General features: G+C 35.7%; 1 protein-coding gene across 2 annotated transcripts in view; it reads right to left on the minus strand.

Moving 5' to 3' along the window:
- Positions 1-694: 694 nt before the first annotated feature.
- Cip2a (cellular inhibitor of PP2A) overlaps positions 695-12,211 on the minus strand; it is a 39,289-nt gene continuing 27,772 nt past the window's right edge. Inside the window, exons 14-21 of one of the 2 annotated variants that reach the window (XM_059277115.1) lie at positions 9,371-9,563; positions 8,530-8,604; positions 8,327-8,437; positions 4,942-5,138; positions 3,692-3,805; positions 3,378-3,460; positions 2,579-2,718; positions 695-1,249 (exon numbers count right to left, since the gene is read on the minus strand). In XM_059277115.1, coding sequence (XP_059133098.1) covers positions 1,079-1,249; positions 2,579-2,718; positions 3,378-3,460; positions 3,692-3,805; positions 4,942-5,138; positions 8,327-8,437; positions 8,530-8,604; positions 9,371-9,563 — 1,084 coding nt within the window. In that variant the 3' untranslated portion in view covers positions 695-1,078. The remainder of the gene's footprint in view (positions 1,250-2,578; positions 2,719-3,377; positions 3,461-3,691; positions 3,806-4,941; positions 5,139-8,326; positions 8,438-8,529; positions 8,605-9,370; positions 9,564-12,211) is intronic. The other variant, XM_059277116.1, reaches the window with a different exon arrangement.

Consider the following 12,211-nt stretch of genomic DNA (forward strand, 5'->3'; position numbering starts at 1 on the left):
AAATGTGTATACTACAGGAAATAACATTTCTGACTGTAGCTAGAATAGAAATCCAATTACCCTTGAAAGCGAGAATGGGTTCATCAACATACCTAACCTTTTAAAAAGAAAACACAGCTGGATATAGTGGATCACACTTGTAACTCCAGTCCGTTGGAGGCCAATGCAGGAGATCACCATGAATTAAGACCATCATGGGCTCTATAGTGAGTTCAAGATCAGCCTGGATTAGAGAGAAACTATGTCTCAAAAAGCAAACAACAGCAAAAAATAAAACAGAAAGTGAGTGAGTTAAATACACCTTAGGTTACTATATGAGATGTCTCAAGGAACAAAAAAATAAAGCAAAATAAAAAAAGCCAAACAAAAGAACTGAAGAAAGCTGCAAATAATTCTACACATCATTAATTTTAAGTGACTATGTAATCATTTAATACAATGGGCACTTCCCAATTTTTAAACATTATTTCTGGTAACTACTGCATTGTTTTCAAATTCAGAGTTTAGGCTTTACATTATTTTATTTTAAATGCAGTAATAGAAACTCCTTTCAATCTACTATTTTGTGTTAACTTTAGAGAGAAATTAACTTAGTATCAGTTTCTTTTTTTACCAATTGATCTTAACTGATTCATCTTCAAAATTGTTCTATCAAGAAAGTTTAATTTAACAAATATATCACTTTGTGATGATGACATTTTAGTCAATGACAGACCATATTTATTATGACAGTCCCAAAAGATGACATTGTAGCACTCATAGTCTGTGTCCACTCAAACATGTTTACACATTTATGAAATGTACTCATGGTTGATATGAAATAATCCATGAATATAATCATAAATGAGAATACATAAGACATGTAAGAGCAAACATTAGAGAAACCAAATCATAGAATCTAAAAATTAATATTTCAAAGGCCAAATAAATCATGTATCAAATTAGGAATTTTACTAAGTTAATAGATAGTAAGCAAATGATAACTGTTTTAGAGTCACAATTTCCTCCATTTACTGCCACCTCTAATTTATAAATACATCGAAAGTACTCATTTACAAATTCCCCAAAGCCACAATGTTTATATACTGAGATTCACAGTTTCTGGGCTTAGTTTTCCACCACTTAAACTGTGGATCATTGCTATCATGTGAGAATGTTTGTTCAACTCGTCCTGCTGAAGTTTCACCAAAGACTCCTTCTCTTCCAAACGACCTTCTAACTGAGCCTTCTGCACTTCTAGGGAGGAAGCCTAAGAAGGAAGGAAGGAAGAAGAAATAGAGAATAAACAGGACAGAATGTTTTTTTCACCTGAGATATTTTAAATGTCTTTTATTCTTTACTTGTAAGAATCACTTTAGGACAAATTACATATATTATATTTTAATTAAATTACATAGTGAAATTTAAGATAAATTAATAGAAACTGGAACTTTTAAATTATCTTTTAAAGCCAATGATGATAGCCAGTACTCAAGAGGCAGGTGGATTTCTGTATGTTAAAGGCAAGATTGTTTATATAGTAAGTTTGAGGCCAGCCTGGGCTACAAAGCGAGACCTGCTTCATACACAGACACAAACACACACACACACACACAAAGCCAGAATGGCAGCTACAATTTTTTTTTTTGCAAAAAAAGTACATACTAAATAGTACTTAAAAAATAACCAGATTAATGCAGATACCCCCCCAAGCTATAAATATTCCATCATGTTTAATGCCCCTTATGCTATACTTGTTCTGGAATAGTTAGTCTTGAAGTTGGGCTATTCTTATCTTCCTGGCAGTAAATGGGCTAGAAAGCACAATTCATAGCTAACTCACAATCATATATAAAGAATAGATTAAAATTCACAATGTATGCCTATTACCTGAATTATATATAACTTCAGACTCCATTTCCTCATCAGTAAGTTACAAGTGTTAATATTTGATATTTATATTTGTCAGAGAAGATAATCAACAAAATATTTTTAGGAGTTCTCTGCAAATTATAAGGCTCTAAACAAATATACATTCCTTACCACTTGTCTAAGTAAAAACAGAGCTATCAACCTATATAAAGCTACCTGCATGAAGACCTATGAACCCTTTCTATGTTCTCTACACACTTAAAAGCTATAAATATGCACTTAAGAAATCTTTAATGATTTTAAATTACTAAAGAACCAGAACATTAACCTACTGTGGTGGCTTGAATGAAAATGGCCTGCATAGACTCACAGGAAGAAGTACTGCTAGGAGGCGTGGCCTTGTTGGAGTAGGTTTGGCTGTGTTGGAGGAAGTATGTCACTGGAGAGCGGGGGCTTGAGGTCTCAAAAGGTCAAACCAGGCCCAGTGTCTCACTCTCTGTCTCTCCAGCACCATGTCTGCCTGTGTCCTGCCATGATGATAATGAACTGAACCTCTGAACTGTAAGCCAGCTCCAATTAAATGCTTTCCTTTATAAGAGTTGCCTTGGTCATGGAGTGTATTCACAGCAATAGAAACCCTAACTAAGACATCTACACATGTTCATTCCACTAAAAAAAAAATTTTTTTTTCATTTTCCTGCAATGAAAACTGAAGAGTCTTTCTTACCTTAATACTCAACTCTTTTCTTATCTGTTCTGATCTGCTTAATTCTTTCCTAAGGATATCAATGGTTTCCTGCTTATCTTCCTTTTCTTTTTGTAAAACATTAATCTTTTCTTCTTGGGACTTTGCTTTTTTATGCAAATCTAAAAACAAACACACAATAAGCCATGCACTTAAGTAGCTACTATAAAAGGAAAAGAAAAAGATGAGGAAGACGATCAAGCAGCTTGTTGGAAATGTTTATATAAAATTTAATGACTTATAAAGAGGGCTTGATCTCTGTGTAGTAAGGAAGGTGACTCAGAACAATAATGGTCATTTTACAGATGACAGCATTTACAGACTTGTAACTCTATGTTATCCAGTGCTGCCACCTACTGTTATGATAAAAATTTTATTTTAAAAAGGGCTATTATTTCTTGTAATTCCTAGAGTTGAAGAAAAATACCCACTACATTTTCTACTTGATCAAATGAATAAAATGCTTTAATGAAAGTTCAAAGAAAAGGGAAGTTGTTTAGGAAGTCATTTAAAAAATGAAGTTGGGGCTTAAGAGATGGCTCAGTAGTTTTGAGCAGGTAGCTTTTGCAGAAAATCAGTTATCCAAAACCTCTTCCATGACCACTTGTACTCATGTGAATATATTCCAGCTATCCTTATACACATAAAGTTGAGAATAATGAAAACAATATCCTTAAAATAAATAAGGAAAGTAAATAGTAGTAATAAACTAAAACCAATGCTCTCATTTTCTTCCAAAGCAAAATATGCTGAAAACAGTGTCTCAAACAAAGCCACTTACGTGATAATTTACATTCTCTGTCTACTAACTGGCTCTGGACTTCTTTTCTCTGTTCTTCTTTCTCCATCAACTGAGCAATAGTTCTAAAATTATAAAAGAAAAATTATTGAATAAAATTATGTGTACTACTTTATCCCCCAAAAGTATTAAGTAAAAGTTTTAATTACTTATAAATCTGACAAATTTATATTGTAATCTAAAAGAAGAAAGGTCTACCTACTAGCTATCAATAAAAAACAATATTCTATGTAGAAAGAGAATCATTGTCTTTCCAAAATGACAAATAATTAGAATATAGAATTAGAGGATTTTACTTTTCATTTTGTTGCTTGAGTGTTTCATTCAACTTTTTCACTGTCTCAATCTGTTTATTCAGGGACTCACAAGTAGTCTGTAAGTTGGTATTCTTCTTTTCAGTAGTCTCATTTCTAAAAAGACAAGGAAGTGTCTCAGTGTCAGAGGAAAGCAGCACGGGGACCTGGAAATGCCTATTAAAATTATAAATGCTTATGCTCTTTCACTACACAATTTACCTAAAGAGCTCACTGCATAGCACAGTAAACTATACTCAATGATAATAAAAGGTAACTTAAGTAGTAACTCAAATTTCTGTGGTATTAGGTAAAATGACATGAAATTCCCAATATTTAACTAATTTTGACTTGCTGAAATGACCAGTCTGTTCTAATATCAATAATAATTATGACAATTAAATTTATTCAATAATTCCTTTACAACTACATTTGGATTATATGTGTGTGCAGGAGGGGGTACATGTGTACTGTGGTGTGAGTGTGTGAATGTCTGAGTACATCGGCTCTCTCCTTCCACCATATGTATTCTGGGGGTCACACTTGGGTCGCCAGGCTTGGTGGCAAGTGCCATTATACACTGAGCCATCTTGCTGGCCCCTCATTCAATAACTGTTAGAGCAGCAGCGCTTCACTATCAAGCACTACTTGTTCCAGGCCATAGTGATCAGTCAGTGATCAAAACGACAAACTTGTCTGTGAGCAGCTTACTTCCCAGATAACCTGTGACTCTAAAAATACATAGAGACTGTTGCTCTGTGTAATATTAGTTATATATTTGCAGGGCTAACCATTTGGTATCAGAAAACCAACTGGTCTGCCCTTCTCTAGACTAGACTATTTTTCTTGCTACCAGTATTCCTTAGTTGCCTGCAGTTCTTTGTGTAAGGCTGAGGCCTCATGGTCTTTTCCCTATGCACTTTGACATGTCTATTGTTGTTCTTATTCAGCTCATGTTTAGGCAGTCTTAAACCTCTTAAGAATTACATATTTTGCGGTGTCATGACAATTTAAGAAATACTTTTATCAGAGCACTCGGGAGGCAGAGCCAGGCGGATCTCTGTGAGTTGGAGGCCAGCCTGGGCTACCAAGTGAGTTCCAGGAAAGGCGCAAAGCTACACAGAGAAACCCTGTCTCGAAAAACCAAAAAAAAAAAGAAAAAAAGAAATACTTTTAAAAATTATTTAAGGTTGAGGAGATGTGGCATGTTCACTTAGGTTCTAACTTTACACAGAAACTTTTACTTAATTTACCTTTGAACAAGTTCCATGTAGGACTTTGTCAGTATTTCATGTTCTTCAGCCACAGACTCTAACTTCCTACTATGTTGAAAGAGATGCTCAATATCACTCTGGGCTCTTTCAGATTCCAGCTGTTGTGACTTCAGCAACACATTAAGCTCTTCGTTTTTTCTCTCAACTTCTCTTAACATACCCGCAAGTGTTCGTGCCTCAAAAGAAAATGAAACATGTACTTTTTCATTATCACATATACAAACATCATGCCAGAATGCTTGGATAAAAATGTATCACATAGCTGCTGGTGGTTCCACCGGATTATTGTGCCCAGTTATCTTAGCTTAAGTACACTATGTGATGTTGGCATAACAAAACTGTCTAATATACTTCAAAGAATGTATTAAATAATACACACATGTAATATGAGCACACATTATTGTTGATAAATTACACAATTTAAAAGAGCTACCAAATATCTAATTTAGCATCTGCTGGACTATAGAAAACTGTATTAGTTACATGTATATTCTTAACTACTTCCAAATCTGATTTAGGTTGAAAATCAGAATTATTTCAGATTCTTCAGTTTTGGAATATTCCACATACACAACATATACATGAAACCCACATCTAAACACAAAATTTATTTATATTACATATCCCTCGTATACATAATGTGAAGGTACTTATGTACTGTTTTAAATCATATGTACTGTTTTAAAAATTTGTGCATAAAAGTTTCATAGTGGAGAATTTTTCACCCATAACATGACAGCATTCATCCAAAAGTTACTTTTAAAAATTGCGTTATGCTTATTTATTTATTTGTGTGTGTGTGTGTGTGTGTGTGTGTGTGTGTGTGTGTGTGTGTGTGTGTCTGAGTGCATGTATATATCACTGTGCATTTGTGGAGGTCAGAGACTAACTTGTGGAAGTCAGTTTTCTCTTTCCATCATTTGTGTTCTGGGGACTGAACTCAATTTATCAGGATTAGTGACAAAGGTCTTTACCTACTGCTCCACCTCATTCTAACATTACAGGTTCTGAAGCATTTTGGCTTTCAAAAATTTGAATACTGAAACTATACCATTATAATTTTTAATTTAATAGATTTTTCTGACAAAAGCAATTTCAGCATGATCAGAATAATAGATATTAATACAGCTGAAAGACAAAAATTAACTTTCCATATAGTATTCAGATGAAAGGACACAGTCTTTAGGGGTAGCCATCAACACTAAACTGCTATGTTTATATACATCAGTTTCTTCATTTCAGGTAAGAATCAAGAATAAGATATTAACATCATTGATACTGATCTAACATTTAAAATTAAGCTGGCATTAACTAATTAACTAGGGAGCACAGTCTAAATAAGCAGTAATTAAGGAATGGATACTATCTACCACTTTGTCTTAAAAATGCCCCCAAAGACACACAATGTAAAAGGGTACTACGAGAAGTGAGAGGAATAAACTTTCAATATTACTAATTTCCTTTCTTGGCATTTAGAAGTTCAATGTATCAGTCAAAACAAAAGCATGGTAAAATATAGGGGGAAAAAGGACATTAAACATTTGTACTTCTTTTTAAAACTTTTTTTATATTTTTAAAAATAAACACTTGAATACTAAAAAGGGAGGGTTTATTTTTGCAGAAAATTATGCTTTTATATTGTTTTAATACAAGTGCTGGTTAGTGTTGTCACCTTAATAGAATCTGAAGTGACCTGGGAAATGGGTCTCTGTGGATTATCTGATTAGGTTAATTGATGTAGAAAAGCCCATCTCAATTTTGGAAGGGACCTTTTTTCCTGCAAGAGATACAGGAATGCATGAAATGGAGAAACTGAGCAAAGCATTAGAATGCTTGTCACTCCACTCCCTGACTGTGCGTGCAGTGTAACCTGTCACTTCACTCCTAACACCTTGAACACTTGAATAAATCCTTTCTTCCTTCAGTTGCTTTAGTCAAGGTATTTTACTTCAGCAACAGGAAAAGTAACCTAGACAAGACATGATCCACGGATAGAATACACACTTATTTCTCCCTCCTTCTTTTCAGTTAGATTTCTTTTAATTTTTAGGATATCTTTATCCTGAAAATATTTTAAGTATTTTACTTATCAGAGATTTTAATCCCTCTTTCAAACTCCTACAATTTTATAATTTATTCATTGAAGTAATGAATACATTCCATGTGAATCTGCTAGGAATTTCATATTATTAAACAAAGTTTTAACCCATAAGGTAATTATCATAAATACATTAATCATCAAACTTATAAAGCACTTACCATATGCCAAGAATTGGGACTTGGAGATTCAGAAATAGTCTTTACTATCACAAGTAAGGGTGGGAGGTGATATGATTTTCACAGGCAAGCACAAGGTGGAGGCACAGAAGGAGAACCAAACATGAGTAAGAAAACAACCATAGAAGGCTGTGGATGCGGGCACTTAAATGAAAACTGAAGATGATGAGGTATTAAGCAAGAAAAAAGGTGCTCTAAATAGGGTTAAGGAAATTCAAAGTTAAGAAGAAAATGTAAGACTACGGTTAAGTTCTACCAAAATGCAAATCAGTATAAGCAGTTATCTGCAGTTATTGGCAAAATACGGAAGATGTGGAGTGAAGTGAGATTTTTTTATTTTTTGTCAAATTAAGGAATTTCAAGTGACATCTGAGAGCAATGACAACTACCCTGAAACACTGGAGATAGGATGAGGCACTCCTTGAAATACCCTTGGGAACTGCCATAAAGCAACAGGGACAAAACACAGACACCACTAATGTGCAGTGTGTCTGAGTAACAGACTTAAGGTAGGAAAACTATATCAAAGTTAAGTCTAATCGGCCAAACCTGGTGAATAATACCAGAGGGAAATGGTGATTTCCAGGTTTCTAAGTCAGTAAACTCAAGCAGTACACAGACCACTACACTATAAGTGTATTTTAAAGCCAAAGGTAAGTACTTTACCACTATACAGCATTTCAAGCATTTTCCAAATGACTAAATTTGGCAACATAGTTTATTTAGTGCTGGGGGCGGGGGGTAGGGTGGGGTGGGGAGATCTCTGCTTGCCATTAACTTGGGAACATTGACTTTTAGTAATGGTAGAAACTATACAACAGTGAATAAGGAAGAAAGGGCTCAGAATATAATAATTCTGATGATCTCTGACACTCATCAATCAGGTAGGAAAGAAAATTGAGATGATAATGTAGCTAAAAGTAAAGGGAAGAGAGTTACAAAAGGAACTACTTGCATGAAATGCTCAAGGCATTTATTTCACCTCTGTTTCAACATGTGTTAGTCACATACTTGTAACCAGTACTGTACATGCTTTTTATTTCACTGTGAAAGCATCAGACATGCTTTATTTCTATAGTGTACAGACCTCGGTCTCTGCTTGAGTTCTTTGACAGCGATACTGAGCGATCAGTCTGTCAGCCTGTGCAAGAGCCAGGGCCTTTGCTTCCAGGAGATCTTGTAACCTGCTCTCTTTCGACTAGAAGAAAATACACTGTTAATGTCCATTGTTTAGGAAAACATCTGTGAAATGCATACATCATTACACAGTTAAAAGCAGCTTGTACTCACGGCCAATGTGGAAAGTTTCATCTCATAAACATCCATTATGTCAGATATTCTTATATCATTAATCTGATCCTTCACCTGGTTGTACAGAGTTAAAATTAGAAAATTGTAAATTCGACAAAAGAAAAATAAAACTATTTTGCAACTAAATCATTAAAGCTGAAGAGTAAAAATATATGTTCTTTCAGGTGGGTTACAAATATTTCACTAATTTGGCTATCTCAGCAAGGTTCAGTATTCATATGGTGATTTAAAAGCCACATGGTGGGCCGGCAGGAAGGAGGCTAGAATAAGAATGACAGCTGTGTGTAGATGTAATTCAGTGTAGATGTAGCCAACGGTTTTATCAGACAGAAAACACAGAGCCGATTCAGAGAAGAAAGCCAAGAGGTCAGAGCCAAGAGCCTCACCCTTTCTGATTCAGGGATCCTCCTCAGCCAAGAGAGCTCTCCAAAAAAGAAGCCCTCCTTCCTGTGTGTCTGTCTCTATAGTCTCTCTGTTCTGGCTTCTGATTGGTTGTAAACCCAATCATGTGACTGCCTTGTCATTGCCTGTATGTACCGCCCTCCAGTCCTTAAAGGCGTAAACCACCACTGCCACGCACTTGCTATGGCTCTAATAGCTCTGACCCCAGGCAACTTTATTTAAAATACCACCACAGCTGTGTTTTAAAGAAGTGTTTAAATTTTATACTGTTTCTTTTCTTTGAAAAACATCCAGATTTTACTTTTTATGTCAAAGGATAAAGTTTGCAACTGTAGTTGTTTAACCAAATGCTATAATCAGAGCTGACAGTTGGCCAGTACCAAGCACAAGCCCATTTACAGTGCTACTTCTCACTCACCATCACTCCGGCCTGAAGTTTTTCTATTAGCTCCTCAATGTTCAAAGGAGCATTATCTTTTGAAAGAGGTGGTGTTAAGCACTTTGCTGATGCTGGAAAATAGTGGTTTAAGGGTTGCAGAGACATTTTCCTGGGCAGATGCTCGGTTTCTTGCTGTCTGTATATATTGTTTGCTGCTATACTTTCTCCAAGTCTGAATAAGAGTCAGGAAGAAAAGCAATCACAAAAACAGAGCAAAAGGCAGAGAGTTGTTATAGAACTATGGTAGTATTTGAAATGAGTCTTCTTTGGGGACTATACGTCTTGAAATATATTAGAAATCATTTTTGGTAACCACAATAAAGCAGTCTGGGGAAACATTCTCAATTTTCCTGAGGACTCTTTTCTACTTACTATATGTGACAATTCCATATTTGGTTTGGAGGCATTCTAGCACTAGTTAGTGAGTGTAGAGTATTTGCAACGAGTACAAAGTTACTGTATTACTCAGAACAACCTTCTTATCTTAGATGGTATCACCTGGTCCCATCTTTACTCTCCTCTGACCCTTTTTCTCATACAGTATATCCTCATCAATTTTATTTCTATTCTGCTCCACTAAAAGTCAATCCTGTTTATGTCTCAAGGCCTTTGGATGAGCTGTTCCTTTATCTGAAACTATCAGAAGAAGGTTGATTCCTTCTTACCATAAGATCTTGGTTCAAATTCACCTCTCCAGAGAGGTCATCATTAATGCCCTATGTAATATAAATAATTAGCTACTCCTCTCCATAGTGGTGGACATTATATGAACCTTTAATTTTTTTTTTTAGTAATAACAATAAGATAAAACAAAAACTAACACATTGGAATTGGACAAAACAAAGAGAAGGAAAAGAGCCCAAGGAAACACACAAGAATCAGAATCCCAGTTGTTCACACACTTAGGAATCCCATAAAAACACTAAACTGGAAGCTAAAATGTATTAACAGAGGACTTAATGTAGACTGTGCAGGCTGCCTCAGTCTCTGTGAGTTCATATGAGCTTTGATCAAGTTGATTTAGAGGGCCTGGTTTTCATGGTGTTCTTCATCCCTCTGGCTCTTACGCTCTTTTTGTGTCCTCTTTTACAGGTTCCCTGAGCCCTGAGGGGAGGGATTTGATGGAGACATCCTGGTTAGGGCTGAGTGTTCAAGATCTCTCACTCCATACTCTCTGCATACTGTCGGGCTGTGGGTCTCTATATCTGTATTTGTTCCAATCTGCTACAGGAGGAAGCTTCTCTGGTGAGGGCTGAACAAGACACTGATCTACGAGTATAGCAGAATGGCATCAGGAATCATTTCACTGCTGCCTCTTTGTAATTTTTTAAAATGAACGAAGTATTTGGTTTTACTCTAGGTCTCTGGGTTGTCTACTCTCCCCACTATCTAGGTTCTCACCCACTCCAAGATTAGTTCTTTGTGTAGGGCTGAGATCTTGTGGGCCTTTCCTGGTCCACTTTGGCATGTCCATATAAAAACAAATACATATATGCATGTATACACACACACAACACATACATGCATGCAATAACAATTAATGAAAGAAGAAACCATGAATTGGAGAGTAGGAAGTGGTGTATGAGAGGTCTCTGAGGGAGGAAAGGGAGAAATGTATTTACATTATAATATCAGAAATAAAAAAATATTTTGGTAAACATATTTGTCAAAATTTTAAACTTTTTGGCTTGGGTTTGTTGTTGTTGTTGTTGTTGTGGTGGTGGTGGTGGTGTGGGTTTGTTGTTGTTGTTGTGTGTGTGTGTGTGTGTGTGTTTTATTAAAAATATTTATTAGACCATGTGTGAAGCTGAGTTTGCTTTTTCCCTCCAAACCAATACTACCACATAAAGTAAGGAGTAGAATTCTTATTGCATAGATATTTGGCTTAGATATTTGCTGTGGGATAATGCTTTTGTACACTGGCTTAATAAAACAATGACTGGCCAGTAGCAAGGCAGGAAATATAGACAGGATAAGCAGACAAGGAGAATTCTGGGAAGAGGAAGACTGAGTCAGGAGATGCCATCCCACCATCCAGACAGCAGCATGCAATGGCACACAGGTAAAGCCACAGAAAACATGGCGACATATAGATTAACAGAAATGAGCTGAGTTTAAGTGTAAGAGCTAGTCAGTGGTAAGCCTGAGCTAATGGCCGAGCAGTTTTAAATAATATAAGCCTCTGTGTGTTTCCTTGGGTTTGAGCAGCTGCAGGACCTGCATGTGGGAGAGATTTGTCCTGACTGTGGGCCAGGTGGGGACACAGGAAAACTTCAGCTACAGAAAAGCTCAATAGTTCTTTAACTTTTAATTTATGACTATGTACATGAGTAATTCTGCAAAATGCAACTAAAGTCACTTAACAACAGACAGCACGGATGAACAACTCATCTCTTAGAGAGTGAAGTAGCACAGATAACAGAGATGATATTAAAATGATGGTGTGGTTTTGGTGTAATAAACTATTTACAAAGCAAAAGCTTGTTCACTGGCCTGCTTATTGACCTCTAGTTTCAATTACTAAAGTGACTTTTACAAATTCTATTATATAAACTACTTGAAGTTCTAAAAATTAAATCCCAAATAGACTACAGTAACCATTCAGTTTACATATTGTCTTCCCCTGACACACAAACTCAATTTAAAACAAAACAAAAAAGCTGCATGGCATTTTCAGTATACTATTATCGGAAATGAAAGAATATAGTAAATTTTTTGGCCTGGCCATCATCTACTCCATCTTATGATAAAACACTTAATATTTCAGTATTCTCCCTCTCCCCCACTGATCTTTCCCAGCTTAGTCTCAGTTCATGTAGT

This window comes from Peromyscus eremicus, chromosome 12 (genome assembly GCF_949786415.1).
Source record: "Peromyscus eremicus chromosome 12, PerEre_H2_v1, whole genome shotgun sequence".
In the NCBI taxonomy this organism is placed as follows: Eukaryota; Metazoa; Chordata; class Mammalia; order Rodentia; family Cricetidae; genus Peromyscus; species Peromyscus eremicus.